Source organism: Cydia amplana, chromosome 2 (assembly GCF_948474715.1).
Source record: "Cydia amplana chromosome 2, ilCydAmpl1.1, whole genome shotgun sequence".
NCBI lineage: Eukaryota > Metazoa > Arthropoda > Insecta > Lepidoptera > Tortricidae > Cydia > Cydia amplana.
This window is the reverse complement of record NC_086070.1, coordinates 8,949,860-8,973,603: the sequence shown is the minus strand read 5'-3', so window position 1 is coordinate 8,973,603 and position 23,744 is coordinate 8,949,860. Positions and strand designations below refer to the sequence as shown.

General features: G+C 35.8%; 1 protein-coding gene across 8 annotated transcripts in view; it reads left to right on the top strand.

The window, feature by feature from the left end:
- The window catches only part of LOC134657813 (uncharacterized), a 95,458-nt gene that overhangs the window by 48,269 nt on the left and 23,445 nt on the right, over positions 1–23,744 (top strand). For 7 of the 8 annotated variants that reach the window (XM_063513417.1, XM_063513425.1, XM_063513409.1 and 4 more), the window contains 3 exons: positions 11,094–11,244; positions 13,713–13,959; positions 14,805–14,900. In XM_063513417.1, the coding sequence (XP_063369487.1) occupies positions 11,094–11,244; positions 13,713–13,959; positions 14,805–14,900 (494 nt within the window). The remainder of the gene's footprint in view (positions 1–11,093; positions 11,245–13,712; positions 13,960–14,804; positions 14,901–23,744) is intronic. The other variant, XM_063513393.1, reaches the window with a different exon arrangement.

Here is a 23,744-nt window from a genome sequence, read left to right as displayed (position 1 = left end):
TTTATAAGTAACACACCACGAGTACCTATAGACGGGTGTCTCTGTATCATGAGTCACAGTTAGTATTTCCATGCCGCCATTTGTTTCATTGCAGCTGTGGATATGGAGTGAGCAAACACACTGCACTAAAACGTCGAGACGCGGTCTATTGAGGCTCGGGCGAGCTATGTGCAACAATACAGACCTAACTTTAATGAAAAGCGCCTCTTCGCAGACTAGCTCGTGCCGAGAGCTGTTGTTTTCAGAATTTTTTCACTTCTTTTTTTAATATTATAAAATCTATGTTGTGTCGTTTACTTTATAAATAAATATCGACTCTTACATTTTACAGCATTAACTGCTGAAAATCGCGCTCACTAAATATTTTTTAATTTTTCCATTGCTGGGCTTGGCCCCTGTAGATTAATAATTAATTGAAAATTTGAAATTATACATTTTCTGTTGAATGTACGAAAGCTTTGGAATTTATCTTTAGTGTTAAAATAGGTATACGAAACGCAAATATTCGCTAAAACGAAACGCTGCTAAAATATATAAATACAATATAAAATATACTTACTATACTATACCTACATGTATGTTTGTTCCGCATAATAACGCTATACAATATAATAAAAGGTACATAAATAAAATTAGCAGCAATTAAAGTCAGATACCTAATGACATTCCTATTACTTATTCTTTGGAAAAAAATTGTATCTGTGACAATGTAAAGCGGCCCTTAAATTTAATTGGAAATTAAATCACACGAAAAATAATAGCTATAAAGATTGGTCGTGTAAACAATAGAATGCGAGTGTCATTATGCACGAGGGACATGCATATTGGTCTTACAATGGGTTCAATCTGATAGGGGTATTGTATTCTAACGAAGGTAGGGCACGGCGTGATGTCCCCTGAGTGTTGAAGCTTCCACTGCCAGCCATTAATTAGGCGAGGCACACATTGTTCTTGATTATACTGGCTGGGAACACTAATCCATTTGCTTTAAGGTTAAATACGTGTTTATCTGAATGGTCGGTGTGGTGCAACTTTTTTTTACTTATTTTGATTCTGAAAAAGCTACGCCGTAGCCTAAGTTTCCCAAAAGTAAGTTGCAATAGTTATTTACGATACAAGTGCGGAAAAGAGGAAATTCGAAACCAGTGGCGATAAATTAAAACGCGTCCGAAGGGAGTGTTTTAAATCGACACGAGTTGCGCGAATAACCTATTCGCACGTGTATCGTACAACGTTTTACAGTACATATGGCACTTTAAACTTTGGACATACGCACGGAAAGTGCTATTTCCCGCACTAGTTCGGGAAAGTAGCACCATATGTACTGTAAAAATTGTTTAAAGAGTCGCAAGTATAACTTTTGTTGTGATTAGCGCTATTCGCCATACAAATAAGTAAACAATTTTTAGTGCGAGCCACGCGCGTGCGTTGGATAGCAATAAATAACATCAAGCTTCAATACCAATTATAACGAAGTCGTTTAGACAAACGGTTGTTTGTACGTCTAGTACCGGTTAGTACTAGAGGTACCTAGTGAGAAAGTAGGTTTGTAAGATAATATATACTTGGTCAACCAGATCTTGACAGTAGAAAAAGGCGGCAAATTTGAAAAATGTAGGCGCAAAGGGATATCGTCCCATAAAAAATTTGAATTTCGCGCCTTTTTTTACTGACTAGATTTGGTTGACCAGCTATATATTCTTAGTGGTGTCTGTAAATAAATAACTGTGCCATTTATTAAATAACATAAGGACGTGACCTTAAACTTTATCATTTCCATTTTTATTGTTTACTTATTTAATAAATTCCATTACCTAATTAACTAACTACCTAAAATTATATCTATGCACAAACGTGTTATAAAAATTAGGCAGTCAAAATGTTTTGCACACTCATTAATTTACTGGTAACATACTTTATGCTCATTTCGTTTAATTATGTAAACAGAAACAGTTAAATAAAAACAATGTTTACAGTGTTGCTGTATCCACTTTGAGTGACCGTGGGTGGATCTGTTCAACAGATTCTGATGCTGCAATTACCACTCAGTGAAGCCCACATTGACGAAAGTTACGCAACGCATTTTGTGATTACCTACATAAAAACAATTCGATACTATCTACCTATATCTTCAATTGTGAGCATTCATAATTATTCTTCAACACCCATACACTCCCATACAATTACTCAAAAGGTACTATTACTCAATAGATTGTTAACCCTTAAATGCATGTTTTTTTTTTCTTTTTGTCCGAAATTAATATATGTCACTTGTTTACTGATTCTGGGAAAAATAAAATTAAAATATCTATTTTCACTGCTAAATCAGTGTTAGAAGTTACATAGGGCAAATTATATTTTTTTTATAATTAGGTACTTATTGTTGGTAAAGATATATGAAAAATCTTACCACCATCCGAAATTTACACTGATATACCTATAAACATTTTAAATATAAAATAATTGCGAACCCCGAAAAACCGCCTAAATCTTATAAGTACCTACTAAAAATTATATGTTTTTGTTGTGTAGGCTGCATCCATCACTATGGGCAGCATATTTATTAAGGCAGAGACGTAATTCAATTCGTTATTCCAAAAGGGAAGTTGGCATTTGTCGAGTGACTAAATTGCCACTGGGATGCAACCATCACGTCAACGTTCATTGATGACAACTTGACGAGTGAACCTCTTAAAATTTGCTGCTCCAGAGCCCGTACCATGAGTCACTGACAGTGTCAAAACTGACAAATACGCAATCGAGAACGTAATTTACTTTCTATACATCTCGTTCGCACAAATACGTGCCAAACTGATGGTAGCCGTACAGGACGTCTGCGGAAATTTAAAGACGAGTATAGATAAACGTGTAGCCAAGCTAAGTTTATGATATCACTACAATTTAATAGATATTTCAAAGCTATGTGGCAAAGTTAACGTACCTAACATCAAATTTAAATTGACACGTATATGTAATACTTACACCATTACACTGGTCTCTGCAACTATTTTTTCATTCACCACACTTAGGTAAGTATGCGTTTTCCCGCTTAATAGTTGCATTCTTAGCGAAGTCCCTTCAGAATCTTCTTAAACGGATTTTACAATAGTTAATATACATATAATATAATAATGTATTCTACTTATACCCACCGGCCACGTGAAGACAACGACCCTGACATAAGACTACTTTGACTAAGTATCGCGTAAGCGGCTGGTTACTCATAGCATATACTCATATAATAGGACATTGTCTACTGCCATATCGTTTCAATGATAAATTTGTCAATGACCACCCACAGGTGGGAAAATAGAATAAGACAAACATCCTTTACGATTACATGTAATGTGATTTATCCAGAGTTTACAATTATTATGTATTTTGCATTATTTTGGGGTAATTTGCATCCTAGGATGCAAGGGTGCGAAGATCATCATAACTTTGCACACCGTACAGTTTCTGTCATTCTTTCGCTTATAATTAATGAATGCAGATACAATGTGTTTGGCGAAACGTAACCATTAACTAATTTCTTATGAAGAAATAATCGCTTTATGCAAAGTTTCATCGACATCCGTTGCCCATTGCGTGCGAATCGGGCGATAAAAAGTGAGACAATATTGCATCGAACTTCGCTATAATAATATTTTTTGGGATTCATTAAGTAGGTAGCCATTTAAATAAATAAAAAACAACGGGTTGCACTCAGGGAGTGCGGGTTATTCCCACTAGTTACCACCAAATTGTTACCAGTGGTAACTAATGGGAATTTTTTTCCCACCTTTTACCACTGGTAACTACTGGGAAAAATTATTCCCAGTAGTTACCACCAAAATTTTGTTAGAGTTAAATACTAATAAAAACAGTATAAAAATAGTATAGTATAAATATATAGTGATTTTGAATTACCTAATAAAATCACTTGAAAAATAATCTAAATGGATTATTAAATTTATCTTACATATTTTATAGTTTATAGTTTTTGTACTAGTACCGGTTAAACTGTTTCAATATTCTTGGTCATGTACACTAAAACACTAATCGACTCATAATTGTTTATTAAATCACTCTATATTTATACTATACTATTTTATACTGTTTTTATTAGTATTTAACTCTTTACAAAATTTTGGTGGTAACTACTGGGAATAATTTTTCCCAGTAGTTACCAGTGGTGTAAGGTGGGAAAAAAATTCCCAGTAGTTACCACTGGTAAAAGGTGGGAAAAAAATTCCCAGTAGTTACCACTGGTAACAATTTGGTGGTAACTAGTGGGAATAACCCGGGAGTGCCGGCAGAAGTGAAAACTCAATTATTAGTGCAAATTGCACTATGTATAATTGAGGTTAACGCCATCTAGCGTTAGCGATAATTACTTGAAACCCCTAAGCACAGCACTGTTAGTACTCTAGTTATATTAATACCAGTTAGAGCGAAACTCACTAGATGGCATTTAAATCAATAAAGAAAAACTCAATGACATTACATGTAACAGTTTTTCGATCAGGTCACGTGTCCGTCTTACGGTCACGTGATCGTCTTACGCTGTATCGAGTTTAACATTTTTTCCCCACCTCAAAAAGTGCACAGCGCCGCTAAAGAAGTTTTCACTTCAAAAATAGGTTTCATGCAGAGCGTTACTCTGGTAATTAATTTGTGTATAAATAAACACTTATTATAACAGTACCTATTATGTATAAGGATAATTAGCCTTACCTTGCAAAGTAAGTTATCCGTATGTAAATAAATATTGTTCACTGGGCTAAACCACTTCGATGAAACTCACCTTGTACTCGTACCTAGTTCAGACAAAAGTCAAGCCCAAGGCTGATTACTTGGGATTTAGCGCTACAGTATAGTATAGGTATGTAACAATGATATTGCAATATTCTGATTCTGATTATGATTACCTAAAATAAAGTAACATAACCCAATTTTAATTTTGAGTTAGCTCCCTAACTCTACTATATTCTTGTTTTCATGAGCTGGTTACGGTTATAAAATTAGAGAATTGGTCATACAGCAAGTACTGAGACTATTTATGTTGCAAGTTTTCTTCCATTTTGCGAACGCACGCCGCCACTTGCGACGAAATTACCCGGCGCCTGCTCGTATGTTTTCTTTTACGTCGCCAGCATCTTGCATTTAGAGCTTTGTTTTTTTCTAATGACTCACTAACTCAATTTAAATTTATCCTCGATGTATTTTTACTTGAGACACTGATCGTTATTTACAAGTCGTAAACAACCGCCTACGAGTTAACTAGGTATGAACATGCGACCGCAAATACAAATCCAATAAAAAGTTTTATCTAACTAATAATATTATTATTGATTCTTATTTTTTGTTAGTTAAAGTATTCATAAGTTTATTTCACTTGGTGTTCCTTAACATATTTATTTTTAAGCGTTTTTAATCGTAGGTACAAAAAATATTTAGGACCGCAAAGTAATATATAAATTAAAACCTCGTCGGATTAATATTCTGTCAAATTCTTTTGAAATTGACATGGATTAAAAATACCTTTAACGCCACCTGCGTCTCTAAAAGGTTACTCTTAATATTCTATTCTGATTTAATAATCCGATGATATGGTTGAGCACATTCTATCCGAATCTGATCCTGCGGGTCTTAGATAAAATTCCCAAAGCCGAAGCGTAACAACAAAAACATGTCAACAACACAACCGAGAATCATATTTCATTTTGTTTATTTAGGCTCCTGTTGCCTACAGTAAAGTATAATCTTTTCCGGAGGTCTTATCGAATACGTCACATTCCTCACGATAGTTTCTCGGAACGTGGTCCCAGATTTGTACCGACAGCATTTCTCGAGTGATACGGAGGTGGTCCGGCGACGGTGCCGTATATGGCGAGTCAGCGTCTGCAGGGGAGGTGAAAGGTTGCCCACTGCAGCGTTACCATTCTCACGATTAATATGCTAACGTTGCTTGCATGTTCATATTTCGCATTAAGATATACAACAAATGTATCTAAATGAACGTAGCCTTGAAGGTGATTTTGCTTGCGCTCACCACACGATAGACTCGATGCATCCGGCTAAATTGTCTATCAAGTTGTAGAAGAGACGAATCGTTTGAAATTTAAACGCGATAAACTCGCAGGAAATTGTTTTCAATCAACTTTTTTCAAATAATCACAGATGAGCAATTTTTTCTGTTATTTATGTATTATATAGATAGTATATTGTACCTACTTTGCTGTATGTGTGCCTTTGTAACCCATCTATTATTTCCCGTGTTATTTTGCTAAAGACACATAGCTTTTTTAATTATTTTTATTTAAAAACGAGAGGCGAGTGAACAATGTGAGGTTTCTAAATTAATTCTAAATAGGTACATTAATCACATAATAGTGAATGAATATGAAAAATTCTTACTCATAAAACATTGCGTAGATATATTTTGTGTAGTCTTCGAAAGCGATTGTGATTGTAGGTAACAAGAAGTACCTACTTATTGCACATCCTCAACCGCAACACACTCGCTTGTACATTCTTAACATGCAGTTAGGCGACCCTGTCTTCTTCAGAGCTTATAACGGTTTCTGTGAATTTAAAAGTTCCGTGAGTTTATTCAGTAGCCATGAACCAGTTGTTAACCCCTCGTTCGTATTTCATGGTCAATACATATGTTCGGTCAATACAACATTTCACCTTTAACAATTTGAATGTCATTCAACCGGAAGGGCACTATGGGTTCAGAGTGCAATTTGTTTCATACTTATTTACGCGTATTTAAGTAGGTACCTAAGTGAATACGAAACGAAAGTCTATTATCATTCAACATCATAGAAAATTGTTAGATATTTAGGATTCGGAAAAAAACTATACCAGAAGAGTAATAGGTACATTATTACAACAGTTTTAATTATTGCCGTTTTGTACGACATACAAATTAAAGTCACAACTGCAGTGCCGTGGTGAAGCCAACTGACCTCCATTTGCATCACGGCCAATTTAGTCGAGCGGCGCAATCTCACGGGCACTTTTGATCGTTTGCTGGACGTTGCAAAAAGGAAACGACACAGTACATCAACATCTAGGAAACCAAACATATTTTAAACCGCAAACTTTTTCAATTTACTTCACTCATCACGTACTCAGGTTATTTATATTATAAACTTAGTTATGAACGTGACATCCGCTATATTATTTAAGGACTTAACTCGGGCCTCACGACTTAATTCCTTTTGAAAAATGAGTTGCTTCCAACCAACCAAGACAAAATAGGGCGACTGACACGACACGAATAACTGCGACACGAATAGCAATGTCAGTATTAAACAAGTGAACACGGTTTTACTTTACATTAGCGTTAATTTTTCTGATCCATTGCCTAGATAACTAAACGGGCACAGTTTCAGATAATAAAGCATCTGGGAATTTTTGATACGGAAAGTCGCTGGCACTATGCCATTAATTGGAGGTGTTATCATAATACGGAATACAATTTAGAAAGCTTTCTCTATGCGATGCATGCATCAGAGCCCGGGGTTTGTTTACTTTGTGTTAAAATAATAATGCCCTAATTAATGGTGCTGGCATATTGTAATTAATTATAAAAACAAACCCATGGATGCGCCTCGTCATAGAATAGAGTAGTTTGGCCTGATGATTCATGCTTGTGCAGTCTGTGCCAATGACTAGGTAAGTAGCCTAGCTAGCCTATCAAAGTGTTTTATAGGAACCTCTATATTTAGTACTTTTTTCTTATTATTTAAGCCTTAAAGGTAACTTGCGTAAATCATTAGGTGAGCGGTGAGCGTTAAGGATTTACACAGATTAAATAATACATACCTACCTTGAAACGGTTGTTAAAGTTCATTTAAATATGATGACAATATAAAAATATTATTATTATTAAAAGTAATGAAATAAATGCATTTGTATTTGTATTATGCTGGCAAAATGTAACCTGCGAGTGTAGCAGAGTTACATTTTACCTAAGCAAACATTATATGGTACTAACATGCACATATCTGCACTAAGATCATCACACGTGCTAACAAATTGATGAAAATGGAGTAAGTAATGCAGCTCCCGCCCACAAGAGGCAGTCTCGCCTAAGACGTGTCACAGCTGCATTTAACCGCATTTTTTCTATTTAAATTGTAAATTTAGTAGAAGAGCCATTTATTTATTGGTGTTTACAGAACTTGTGTTAGATTTTCTCCGTTGCGCATTTGTATGGTAAACTGGGTTTACCGTTGTATTTGTATCAGTAGCGGCTGGTAGCTATGTATTATGGGTGTTCACTCACAATAGAAAACAAAAACTAAACCTACACATTCAATTAACCGTCGCAAAGTACCTAAAGTCTATTTTTTTATTCCGTAGACTGAAATGACAGTTAATTGTATGAACATGAAATGTCATTTCATACTATTAACTGTCATTTCAGTCTACCGAATAAAAAAATAGACTTTAGATGTCGGTTTCCGTCCACCCGGTCATTGAACTCTCTCATAGGTTTTCGGTATTACGAATATCTTGACGACCGATAGACGCCAACTGCAGTTCATTTTACAAATGGATATAATGTTTTTATTTAAATTTTATGGAAAGATGTGCTAAATTGTTAACACACCTGTTTCGGTCCAAACAAACTCACCGCACTGCCGTTGACCGCGCCCGCGCCAAACACAAAACATATAGTTAACACGAAAAACAAAATAAGCTAGTTACTTTTATCACATTCACACAACACAACCACGGTGTTTTTGCATATTGATCTGATTTAAGAAATATATAAGTTTTTGTTTTTGACTAACATTGCTACGAAAGTTCAAGGTCGTCCATAATTTAACTCAAGTCTATTTTGTAAACTTTTTCACATTCTCACGTTAAATTCATTAATTTTTAAACACCTGACAACAAACAAATTATGTTCTTTAACTGTTTAAACTCTTGTTTCATTATTTAGAATGAAAAAAAGCCAAAATTGCATTCCCGCACATACTTTAAAATTGGCAGAATTGGCTAAGGTCTGTTTAGAAACAACATCAACATGGCGCGCGGGATGCGCGCGCAGATCAACCGGGCTCGGAGCGCCGCACCGATTTTGCCTCTTCCCTCATAGAAAATCTTTTGTTTCACGTACGTAGCTATGGCGATTCTTCTCTTTCGCTCTTATTGAATTTCCTATTGATCGAATGTACTAAATCTTTTTTCATAGGAGCGCCAAAAGCCATATCCAAAGCGCTCCGCTCGCGCGTTACCTTTGATTTCTATGAAATTATAGGAGTACGCCGTGTAGGTAGTGGTGAGCTGTCTATAAACTTATAATGAATAAAGTTTATTATTTAATTGGTACTGAGTTTTTTACGATAGATCTTAAATAGAAATATATTAAATAGGTACTATAATTTCATTTTGATTATTTATGGGAGTGCACCGCACAAGCGCTCCTTAAGGCGAGCCGCGCCTGATTTGTATTGTATTTTAATAAACCTGCCTACGCATCGATATCTGCCGGTGTAACATAATATTGAGATCATGCATCATATTTTTATGGAAGCCCTGGTGGCCTAGCGGTAAGAGCGTGCGACTTTCAATCCGGAGGTCGCGGGTTCGAACCCCGACTCGTACCAATGAGTTTTTCGGAACTTATGTACGAAACATCATTTGATATTCACCAGTCGCTTTTCGGTGAAGGAAAACATCGTGAGGAAACCGGACTAATCCCAACAAGGCCTAGTTTACCCTCCGGGTTGGAAGTCAAATGGCAGTCGCTTTCGTAAAAACTAGTGCCTACGCCAATTACTGGGATTAGTTGCCAAGCGGACCCCAGGCTCCCATGAGCCGTGGCAAAATGCCGGGACAACGCGAGGAAGATGAGATGATGATGCATCATATTTTGATGCAAAGATGAAACCTACATTCATATGATAGTGATATAGTGAATATAGTGATATTGCAAATAAAATCAAAGGAGTCTTTCTCGAAGTCTTTGCTAGAGATGAGTCAGTAACACTTGCGTCATGCCCCGCTTAAACCGGCCTCTGTACTTAAACTCACTGATCAGACGTATATCATCAGGATAAGCCGTGATGTGACGGTTATTGACCGGCCCGACTCATCGAAGTGTGATTAATCGTTAACTTAATATTACGATCATAATTCCTACTCATGTTTAAAATACAAATATTTAACCTAACTAATAGGCTAGATGCAAGAATTTATTTACATTATGGATCTTGTAAACTTATGAGTGACTAATATTTAGTACGAGTCGGTCTATTTTGTATGAACGGGTACGAGTATGTACCTAAGATCGTGAGTATGAAGACCGGTTGAGAAACGTAGGGTTTTTATAGGGAGCAACAATTCTTCTTCCCAAGAAAAACCATGATCCCCAAGTCACGTACTAGGACCTAGAAAAGACACTCTGGGCTAGGCGCCTATCTCTAAGCTAAAAATATCCCTTTTCCTTATTGCATCTCAGCGATATCAACATTCCCTAGAAGGCATGTTGTCCGGCGAGCCACCCACGCCACGCGGCCTGCCCGTGCCCACCGGGCCCCGTATTACAATACAATGCTCGTGACAGAATAATGTGGCGCCGGGAGACGGCCAAACTGAGAAATACCTATAGCCGATGCCTCTATTGAATTTGCTAACCTGTCGCATGTTCCATGTTATACATGGAGCTTTTACGAATAAACATAGTGCAATTACCTACTTTTTGAGGCATGGGAGTCGTGTAAACACTTAATTACCTACAAGCATTTTATATACATACATAAATACAATTCGGTATATTTTTTTTTATAATTCCACCTGGCTCACCATTGTCGGTTCTCAAGCAATATTTATACTTAGCCATCCGGTTAGTCATAGGCGACTGACTTCCTTCTATTTTTTATCAGCATGATAATTATCATATTTTAATCACAATAAACTTGTCTTATAGCCATTGTCTTGCTAAATGAAGATCCATAACAAAACTATTGTTTTAAGTATTGAAAGTATGGTGGAAAAGAAAATTATAAAGTTGCGTTTATTATTAGAGTGTTTGAATTTGCGAAGAGTTTTTGCATTGAATTAAGACTGTTTTGTTTGGTACGTTCCAGGGCCACCGCCGCGGCTGGGCCTGAAGGCGGCGAGCCCCGGCGTCGACGAGGACTGCAACAGCAACACCAGCCTCGCCGGCAGCCAGCACTCGGCCGACGACCTCGACGCGCACTGCGACAACTCCGGATACCTCTGGTTCCTCGACTATAAGTAAGTGTTGCTTGACTCTAAGGTACCTGCCGCGGCTAGCGATGAGCTCTGTCAGAGAAACCTCTGATTTCTCGACTTGTATGATTTTCATATTTAAAAAAAAAATTATAAAATATTATTGATATTATTAGTCACTTCGACAGTTTTTTGGGTGATGTCATAGTTTTACAATTTAAGTAATTTATTGCACCTCTGCGATGCTGATCTCACTTAGCATTAAAAGTGTCATGTCTTCTATAAATGGAGTAGATGGGCATAATAGAATACTTAACGTTATTAACTAATTTGCTGCCACTTCGAAAAATTCATCTTTAATATCTGCCGAAAGCGTTTGACAGTCAAAACCATCTCCACTAATTAGACCCGTATGTTGACAATGTAAAGATACGAACGCCAACTATGAAGTCGTAATGTAGACGGAGGGTGTAGGTGTAGGCGCTGCTAACGTAGGAATGTTTACATTAAAATAACAGAACCCGGCCCCGGCCTGGCTCAGCGTGGTTGATATTACTTGATATTTTCATAATACTAAAGTATAAACGCAGTTGGGAATTCAATTAATGCGTCAATGCGATAAAACCGTCGACATGGTTTACTAATGAATGGGCCAAAAACGTTTCCCAAAGTATCACATCCCAAACTATGTTTCCCAAATTATCATTTCCCAAAAAAATGTTTGGCAAAACAACTTATCGCAATTTTTCACTTAGCAATAGTCTTTTTTGGCAAGTTATTGTTTAGCAAATAATAACTTGGTCAAGTTTCATTTTACCAAGTATTATTTAGTCAAATGTATCATTAAGCATAACTTACATGTCCAAAAATATTACATGGCATACAATTTACATACCAGGGCCATAGAGGGCCTGCAGTATTTTTATTTTTGCTTTCATTTGAAATACTTTATCATTTTGGTTATGTTTTACGCAAACGGATGTAAGTAATTTGTTGAACCATGAACAATATCTGCAATAATATTTTAGAATTATATAAGGACCTAAAATAAAAATTAAGGAATTAAGATTCGGTAATCAATGGGATTGGCCGGTCAAAGTATTTAGCAGATGGCGCCAGCATAGATTGCTCTGTCAATCCTTAGAATTGTGTCAAATTCTTGTTTTTTTATATAGAATTTTATGCCCTAGATGCCAGGCCTTTAAGCCAAATCTCATAGAACTCAACTAGAGAAGGGGCAAGCCCCGGCAAGCTATGATGGTGCCATCTACGCAAACCATTGACAGTTGCCAATCCCATTCAGTGTAGTGTAACTGGTAAAGCGGTATCCAGACGGGATGATCAAATCGATCGATTTGATCAGAAATGAAATTGACTTGATTTTGACATTTTGATATTAAAAATTTAATAAACATAGTAATTTTTTTGGTACTGCATTGTACCTACTATAACTTAATTTATGAAGATTACCCCCAATCTGCATTACACAGAACTGTGATTTTTTGTATTATTTCCAGTCAGAATCACGAGCTCTTTCGACCCTAATACGAGTAAAAAGTGGCCCCAAAATTTCAAACAAATGCACCAAAAACTTGTGGACATTTTTTCTCAGTAAGAATGGAGAAAGCTACTGATCTAAGAAATATTATATAAATTCAAAATTCTAACAGAACGAATTTAGGTTTAAATTTAAATAGAGATGCCTATTTGCCAAATTTGCGAAGTGACAATTTGAGCAAACATCTTTTTGGAATATAATATTAGCCAATAAAAAACGTTTGCTAAATAAGTTTTTGTCCTAATAACATTTGACAAAGTAAAATCATGCCAAATGATAATTTGACCAAATAAGTTATATGCGAAGTGTAACTTTGCTAAAGGTTCCTTTGGGAAATGAAACTATTGCGATAACTTTGTTGGGAAGTGAAATTTGGCGAAATGTATTTGGGCCAAACGGAAGTACACCCCTGTAAATGCTATTATCATGTATGAAAAATTAAACTATGTACGATATTGAAAAGGGGAAAGGTTACTTACCTGTTAATTGCGTTTTATTATTTTATTCGACCAAATGTCCGCGTTGATTTTATAAAAATACCAACTGATACTGTAGCCGCAAGATTTTAAAATCATCTTAGCCTACTGTAGCTTTTTTAATTTCACCCAGTGACACACCGGAATACGTGTCAAAGAAAAGGAAGAAAATTAACAAATGACGATTAAAAACTAAGTAGGTAATGATAAATTTTATTGTATGTAGATCTTAACCCCTTTATTCATAAAAGTGTTGCAAGCCTCGATTAGGTAGGTAGTTAATTTATATTTTATCCCTTTATTACAAATGCATATGTCAAAATGACAGATTAAGACAAATAATGAATAGCTATTTGACGCTTGTTGTATGTTTATAAATAACGCCATAATTATGACAACTATCACTCAACACTTAACATAAGTCTACTTACTACATCTCGAATCCCATATCACTAAACAGTATAAATATTTGTTTCCAGCCCGATATTCCGCGACGGCTCCTGTCACCACACGTCGGTGTTGTCCTCCGTGTCGGCCTCCTACAAAGGCATCAGCGATCTCGCTTCGCGCTTCGAGTTCACGTCGCGCTACAACGACATCGCGCGCGACCTCGATGCCAACCTCGCCGAGGCCGACATGGAGAGCTTCAAGACCGAAGACATCCACGCCCTGCTCATGACAGCCAATCTCCCGCACGACACCATAACTGATGACCGAACGCATGACGTAAGTTTATAATGGACATCCTGTCTAGTAGTTCTGATACGCGTGAAAGAGGAAAACGTTGTCAAACTATATGTTCGAACTACATACCTTATCATATGATACTACATATATAGTTCGTATGAAAAATAAATAGGCTTTCAACTTTCGTCCTCATCCCTACAGGTGACTATCGGATGTCAACTGCAGCTGCCATTACTGTTGCGACATTACTGCCGCTGTATCTGTCAATTTCCTTGATGAAATTAGTGAATTAGTGCCGCGATTATAATGTTCAATCCGTCACTCATTTTATCAAGGAAATTGACGGATACAGCGCCCGCGTCAAGGCCGCAGCAGTTAAAGTTGCAACAATAATACAGCTGCAGTTGTTCGAATGTCACCTCAAGCCGTATAAACGTGCAAAATGTCATTGCGGTATAGAGTTATGAGAAATGTCGTAACTGTAAAGGCCTGGGGATTTCATTAAAGAGGTTTAATGAATCTCCTGAGTGTGTCAAAGTGTGACTAAAAAGGAAGTCATCATAAAAGGACATGACACGCCGTTACAGCGTCGTCTTATAAACATTGCTTGCGAAAACGTATCAGCAATTACGAAGTAAACGTATTTTAATATCTTGCATTTGTCAATAATTTTAAATCGAGAACCTTGAGCATTCAAGAAATGGTTAAAAAAACGAAGTCAAAGTCGATTACTTTTACATTAAGAACAATAAGTTATTAACCACTACCGGTGCCGGTTTATAGTTTATTATTTATGAACCCATCTTATTTATTACTTTATATTTATGTTTATTTTCAGTTGTATACTAATTTCTTGTGGTTGATCATATCATGGTGCATTGCAGAGTAACCCCCGCGGCGAGATGTTCGCCAGCATCTCAAGTTCTCTCATGGAAAAGTTTCGGTTCGACAGCTCTCTCAGTGGCGACAGTAGTTTTCAGGTTCGCCACTCACTGCTCTTCGATGATGGTTCATTTTAATAGTTTCTCGTTCTATGTTAGTTTATATTCCATCAGTGCTTAAATCATCTCATTTCATTCTATTACATGTTGTGCACTATTTAACGTTTTGGTTATAAAACTGTTTAGAACTAGCAGATTTAATTGTTTAGTTAACAAGTCATAATATATGTATAGTTCATTAATTGAGTAAAAATACGTATCTCTTGAACTATTTTCAATACTACATTTAATATTGCCACGAGAAAAATCTCATTATACCTACTTTTGAGCATAGCAGCGCCACCTAGTCTGGCGTCATAGCAATGTAGCTGTAGGCAATTAAAATGTTTCAGTAGTAGTTCAGTAGATGTCGCTGTGTTTACATACTCGTAGGATTCAGGAACTGAAAGAATATTGTTGGTCTGTGAACTTAAATCCAATATAAACATACGAGTACACCGTAGGGGGCATAGGGTATGCACCCATACATATAAAAGTGTCAGCTTTTCCCTTAAATGGTCACAATGATTTCCTTTGATAGAGGTATTCAGAATGATGCTCTTTATTGCACGAGGCACAATTCACAAAACACAATTCAGAAATGGTATGGTCTTATAAATTTGACTATACAACAAGGTTCAAATTAAAAATAGGAAGATTTTGTACGGTGGAGCTTAGGAGGTAGGGTCTGGAAACAAAACATCCTGAAAGTGGAAGTATAATTCCTATAAAATTATACGAATACATGAGGCATGTGGCATGTGATGTGTACTGTTAGTTATTAATAGAACAAAAATTAAATATAGGATAAACAGAATTTAACATTTTTATTTATTTAAATGTCGCGAAATTAGTCCACTTTTAAAGATTTTAAAGATATTTACAATTTTACAATTCTAGGAATCAGGATACCGAGCGGGCCCAGGGTGCGTAGCCAATGTGCAATCGTTAACGCTCATTGACGTATAATATCTAAGGACGGGCTAATGGGGCACTAAACATCGTACTAGTTCAGCGGTGCTACCCACGAATTCCAGCCAATCGTGCAGTCTAACGCGACTAGTTGCGACCAATAGCGCGCGTAATGCGAACTCGTCAACCAATCGCGCGCGTGATGCGAACTCATCAACCAATCGCGTTGTAGCGATTTCACACCGCTGTACTAGTGTGGAAGAGTGATAGAACGAGTTGACTACGATACCCTAAGGAGCGTTAACGATTTGCACGTTGGCTATAGACCGCGAGCCACGAACAGGTTTCCATGACCAATCGCCTCCCAGGCGATAACTCCTATAGTGGTTAACGGCTACGTATGATGAATCCTCGTGGACGTCAGCTGCCGCTCCGTTGGTGGGTTGAGGAATGGCAGCCACCGAAACACGTAAAAAAAAAAAATATTTTCAGTCATCGCCTCCCGTTTCATACTTTGCCAGATGATAGTTTAGGTGCTATTGTTAATAAAAACAATCGTCAGCCGGTTGTATCGCGGTGGAAACACCGTCAGCTGGTCACATGAACATGTAAAAAAAAATTTTTTTTTCAGTCATCGCCTCCCGCTTGATACTTTGTCAGATGATAGTTTAGGTGCTATTGTTAATAAAAAACATCGTCAGCCGGTCGTATCGCGGTGGAATCACCGTCAGCTGGTCACATGAACATGTAAAAAAAATTTTTTTTTTCAGTCATCGCCTCCCGCTTGATACTTTGTCAGATGATAGTTTAGGTGCTATTGTTAATAAAACAAATCGTCAGCCGGTTGTATCGCGGTGGAATCACCGTCAGCTGGTCACATGAACATGTAAAAAAATTTTTTTTTTTCAGTCATCGCCTCCCGCTTGATACTTTGTCAGATGATAGTTTAGGTGCTATTGTTAATAAAAATAATCGTCAGCCGGTTGTATCGCGGTGGAATCACCGTCAGCTGGTCACATGAACATGTAAAAAAAAATTTTTTTTCAGTCATCGCCTCCCGCTTGATACTTTGTCAGATGATAGTTTAGGTGCTATTGTTAATAAAAAAACTCGTCAGCCGGTTGTATCGCGGTGGAATCACCGTCAGCTGGTCACATGAGCATATCAAGCAAATAAATAAATAAATAAAATCTAATATATGTTCATGTGATCCAGATGTGTTTTTTAATTAACAATAGCACCAAAACTATCATCTGACAAAGTATCAAACGGGACGCGATGACTGAAACCAATTATTTAGGTCTCCGTGCCTTCGCTTGAACCACTTACGAGATAACACCCTTGTAACTCAGACTAGGGCTTGCGATATCCGCCCATTTTTCGTATCCGGATATTTGGAATATTTATTATTTTAGTATACGGATATCCGGATAAAACGGATAATTCGAATACTTACTTTTTATTTCATAAAACCCAGATGAATTTAATAAAAACTGTAATATAATACAATTTTATCTACACACATGTCATTAGTGCTCTATAATGCGTTCAGAAACCGTAGGAAATGACCAGCTTTATTACAACTAATTTTTCTATGAGAACTTTCTTATCTGTGGTAGTAGGAAAATTTGTACTTTAATGTACATAATGTTATAGATTGTTGTAAGGTTATGAGTTTAAATTTGGAACAGCAGTCAATACTCAAGTGGGTCTCTATTCTAGTATCCATATAGGTATTAAAATAGTTATCGATACGAAACGTCAATTTAGTATGTTTTTTTATTATAAACCGCATGATATTTGATCTCGAGTGACATGAGATTAGGGACTTCATTCTTTTGTCTAGTAATTTAAAAAAACTACGGATGCGTGACATGCTTGAAAAAATGTTCATTCACCGCCATTTGATCTTTTAATTCGTTTTAAGTATGTGTTTAGATAAAGTAGTGTATGTAACTGTACATAATTAGGTATTAAAACACTCGTGTGATCCTATTAAGAAACTCACTACCGTTCGTTTCTTAAACCCACGCTCGTATTTTAATGCCTCTCATTATGTAGCAGTCACATAAACTACTATTATGTACACAAGGCTGCGTACCAGCAAGTATTAAGCTATTTATGGCGTTCTACCTTTTCGCCGATGATTTGAAGTTGATGTGCAAGTGCAAACATACAGCTGGTGTAACCGCGCGTGAAGTTAGGTTAGTTAAGTTAGTACCTACGAATTATTGTGTTGATTTGCCACGTAATGGCAAAATTAAATTATACTCTCCAAAAACTAAAAATGAATTTCGGCAAAGATTTCATAAACAACCTTTAATTGCCTGACTAGATTAGATATGGTTTTTCGAACAGGTGATACAAACTATACCACTACATAGTATAAAACAAAGGCGCTTCCCGCTGTCTGTCTGTCTGTCTGTCTGTATGTATGCTTAGATCTTTAAAATTACGCAACGGATTTTGATGCGTTTTTTTTTAAATAGATAGAGTGATTCAATAGGAGGGTTTATGTATAATTTGTTACCCGTGCGAAGCCGGGGCGGGTCGCTAGTTAGTAATAATTTACTAGGATATGGCGATACTTCAACTCTCAATTTAATATTGGCAGTCTGCGCTGCGAAATTCATTTCTTGATAGGGGTTTTGATAATATTTAGAGAATCGAATATCTTCTAAGTGTTAGTCCAGTCTCTTCTTGTTGAGATTTTACATTGCATTTAAAGTCAATCAAGGTTTTCATTACAGATTTATTCAAATAGAAAATGCTAAAACCTTCTTTATCGTCTGCTAAACCCTACTGCATTTCGTTCGGCAGTTCAATATCAACCGAAGTCCTCCTCCGTTGGACTCGTTTTAGTTCTGTTCGCCCTTTGTTAATAACGTAAGTATTCGGACGCTAACAATAATAACAGCAAATCATGTTTGACAAGAACACGGTACAAAGTACGCTCAAAGTTACTTTTACGGAGCTAGGTCGATCTGCATAAGAATATCGACGAAGAGTCGGCAATCAAGAAGGAATATTTCAATAAACAGTTTATATAACGTAAAAATGTATCCAAATAAATAAAATCAACCGAAAACGTGAATACTATTATAAATTTCAAAGTTTTTAAGATAGTTTTCTTAAAATTTGTAGTATCACTTCTTAATCTAAATACGGATATTAAATTGGACGGATATCCGGATTGCAAGCCCTAACTCAGACATAATCAAGCGAATTCATCAACTAGTAGCGACATTTATCGCGCCACTCAAGTAATAATACCGCCCGGTTGCCAGCACTCGGCTGCTTTCACCTCGGTACCATATAAGCCGGCAAGGCCCTTAGCGGTGGTTCAAGCTTCGGCAGGAACCTAAATATCCGTTTTTTACCCTTCGGGGGAAAACGGTTCTATTTAGGTCTCCGTGCCTTCGCTTGAACCACTTATACGTGTTTAAACCTCTGCCGGCGCGGGCCCGGGCGTACTGTGACTGTTAATATTTATGCAAAAATCACATAATGAGAATATGGGCCTGAAATTTATTCCGTATTGAAATAATAAAGGATTGTTTGCGTCAACCTTTAAGTAGATTTTCATCATATGGATTTACCGATAGATGAGACAATTCTTAGCACTGACTTGCCACATAAGTTAAACATTGCCACTATAAAACTACTTGAATTTTTATATAAAACAAAACGGTTTGACTATTACTGGAATGACTTTTCCTTAAATTATTATTAAAGACATAATCTTATATGAACCCGAATGTACTGTCTTACGCAAATAAATAAATTATGAATTTAGTACGTGTAGGTTGTACACATTTTTGTGTAACCACTATCTGAGTAGTAGTTCTGATGCTTGTAAAATAAACCTCATAAGTGAATTTTACATCAAACCCGTTCAGACTACCTCTGATGCTTTCTTTACAACAACCCACTTGGTGATAAAAAGGTTTTGTTGTATTATGTAATGATATTATTTTAAGAAAATAATTATAATAAAATACTACTTGTCTGTTGCTTAACCACAAATAATAGCACTGCCGGCCCATCGAAAAACCTGTTTTAAATTTGTAACTAATAGGAAAAGCTTGGGTCCTCTTTTAACATATTTTCTATAAGTTTTATGTAAATTGGTAACTTGTATCATACTCATACTCATACTAATACTTTATTGGTAATAGGTGATTACATGTCAACTTACATAGCTAGTACAAATAATAGGGATGTAACGATACATGATTTTGCCGATACGATACCGATACCGATATTTAAAGTAAATAATCGGCGATACCGATACCGATACCGATATCGATAGCCTGGTAGTTAGTTAATAAATCAAATAAAATTCAATGTTAATAATTTATTGTTAAATGAGAAAAATACTAAATTTATTAAGTTTGTCACTAGTAGTAACGTTAGGCATGTGCAAACAAGTGTCATTGTGAAGGATGAGGAATTCGAATTAGTTGATAGTACAGTTTTTCTTGGTATAACTTTAGATTCTAAACTCCAATGGGGTCCCCATATTGCTACTCTTTCGAATAGACTGAGTTCTGCAGCTTTTGCAGTGAGCAAAATCCGTCAGTTAACTGATGTGAAAACAGCTCGATTAGTATATTTTAGTTACTTCCATAGCATTATGGCATATGGTATTTTACTGTGGGGTGGTGCTTCAGAGATAAATACCATTTTTGTTCTGCAGAAGAGGGCTATTCGAGCAATATACAAAATGAACCATAGAGACTCACTTAGAGATAAATTTAAGGAAATTGACATAATGACAGTGCACTGTCAATACTTTATGAGAATATTCTGTATGTACATAAAAAGATTGTAAATTTTAGAAAAAATTGTGAAATTCATAATATTAATACTAGAAATAAACATAAGCTCGCAGTGCCCTTCACTCGGCTCCATAAAATTAAAAAACCATTCATGGGTAATTGTGTGAGATTTTATAATAAACTTCCAAACCATATTACTGAATTATCTATTATTAAATTTAAGAATGATGTAAAGCGTAAACTTATTTCTAAAGCGTATTATACTATACCACACAAGACTACATGAATTATAAAACAACGTGGGATTAATTTTTATTCGAAATGATTATTTATTTATTAGGTATATTTGATTAACGATGAGGAAATTGATATTCCGAATATTCCGATGTTTGTACTTCTTTTGTGTTTTTTATTTATTTGACATTTAGATTTTATTCTAGAAACATTCTAGACTAGTATTTTTTATACAATTTTTTTTTCATGTTTGACGATCCTTTTGTGAAATTCTTAAATTTGTGTTAAATTAGATTTGAATAATAATCCAATATTATTATGGAATAATAACATCAATAAATTGCTCCGATAGTTAGCTTAAGATAATTTATAAGTATGTTACGATTCATAAGTGCTTGTTGCTAGGCCTACATGAATAAAGTATATTTTGACTATTGACTATTGAAATAAATTAATAATTATATCCTTTATATGCATAAAACATACTTATGTTCAATAGACATTTGATTTTAAGAAGTGTGAAAAACTGAAAAATAAAAACAAAGAAAAATATATTCCTATTAGCAAAATAGCACGATTATAGCAGCTTCACTGTTACGTTGAGTAAGTAATCTATCGTAGTAAAACTTACGTAAGTTTTGACACATCAAGTTAAAATTGAGGTGAAGAATATTCTTGCTCAATAAAATACCTTACTGTGGGTTGTTTACATTTTGTTATGATATCGGGTGTATTTAAATCGGCGATGCCGATATATCGGCCTGCCGATTATATCGGCCGATATATTGTATCGGTATCGGTATCGTTACATCCCTTTGTCAAATAACATAATATAAAAACAAAAATTACAAAGTATTCTAAATATTAAAGTTGATTCGCTACTTGCGTAGTTTTATATTTTCATTCATTTACGTTAATATTTCGCAGTCAGAAATTCTTCTATATTATAGAACGACCGCTCAACAAGCCAAGTTTTAAGTTTGTTATTAAAGAGTAACAAACTAGGTGCGTCTGTTATTATTGCTGGACGGTTATTATACACGGAGGGGCCCATGACGTGTATAGTTTTTGCTCTCTTTGCTAAGCTACGGGGCACCGCTGCTAGTTTTTGTCCGTATCGTGTAATCCGGTCGCTATTGTCGGCCCGTCTGGGGTATTTATCTAAATTCTCTCGCGTGTATAAGGCTGTTTGCAGTATCAATAGACCCGGCAACGTGATAATAGGTCAGATGTAATGTAATATGTTTTTTTAATACCCAAATATTGACATTATTTAGATTTGGACATTAATAGTTATTGACTAGGTATACCAGCTTTATTTGTACATAGCCCATTACATAAGGACAACATATTCCGTAAATGTGTAAGAAATTATGTACATGATGTGTTTATTTGCGAAAATAATTTAATATTATTTCGAATCGAGCACTCCTCTGCCTAAAAGTAGCGTCAGAAGTGAAGAAGACAATACGCTTCACGATTTAATGTATACGTTATTAACTAGTAACAATTCTCAGCAACCTAGTAATAGTTTCAACTGAGCCGATACTACATCCTATAGAGGTACCTTAAGTCAACGCACAGTATCATAGATATAAAGATACACCAAGTCAATAACTATTATTGTATAAATATTGACAATATTTGGGTATTTGTCCACATTAAAAAACATATTACATTACATCTGACCAATGATACATCTTACCATTTACATTAAATTGATAGAATGCGTTAAACCAGAGAGGACCCAAGCTTTTCCTATTAGTAACAAATTTAAAATAGTTTTTTGGATGAGCCGAAAGTGCTATTATTTGTGTTTAAGCAATAGACAAGTAGTACTTTATTAATATTTTTTTTGTGAAATAATATCATTACATAATACAACAAAACCTTTTTATCACCTAGTGGGTTGTTGTATCATCAGAGGTAGTCTGAATGGGTATGATGTAAAATTCACTTGATGAGGTTTACTTTACAAGCATCAGAACTTCTACTTCAGATAGTGGTTACACAAAAATGTGTACAACCTACACGTACCTACTTATAATTCATAATGAATTTATTTGCGTAAGATAGTACATGCAGGTTCATATAAGATTATGACTTTAATAATCATTTAAGGAAAGGTAAATCAACTAAAAGTCAAGCCGTTGTTTTATATAAAAATTCAAGTACTTTTATAGTCGCAATATTTATCTTCTGTAGCAAGTCAGTGCTAAGAATAACCTCATATATCGATAATTCTAAATGATGAAAATCTACTTAAAGGTTGACGCAATAATCCTTTATTTATTATGTCAATACGGAATACATTACAGGCCCATATTCTCATTATGTGATTTTTGCATAAATATTAACAGTCACAGTACGCCCGGGCCAGCGCCGGCAGAGGTTTAAACACGTCTCATAAGTGGTTCAAGCGAAGACACGAAGACCTAAATAGAACCGTTTTTCCCCCGAAGGGTAAAAAACGGATATTGAGGTGAGGCCGACGCTTGAACCACCGCTAAGGGCCTTGCCGGCTTATATGGTACTGAAGAGAAAGCAGCCAAGCGCTGGCAATCTCGTAAGTGGTTCAAGCGAAGGCACGGAAACCTAAATAATTGGTTTTAGTCATCGCGTCCCGTTTGATACTTTGTCAGATGATAGTTTAGGTGCTATTGTTAATAAAAAACATCGTCAGCCGGTTGTATCGCGGTGGAATCACCGTCAGCTGGTCATATGAACATATATTAGATTTTATTTATTTGCTTGATATGTTCATGTGACCAGCTGACGGTGATTCCACCGCGATACAACCGGCTGACGATGTTTTTTATTAACAATAGCACCTAAACTATCATCTGACAAAGTATCAAGCGGGAGGCGATGACTGAAAAAATATTTTTTTTTTACATGTTCATGTGACCAGCTGACG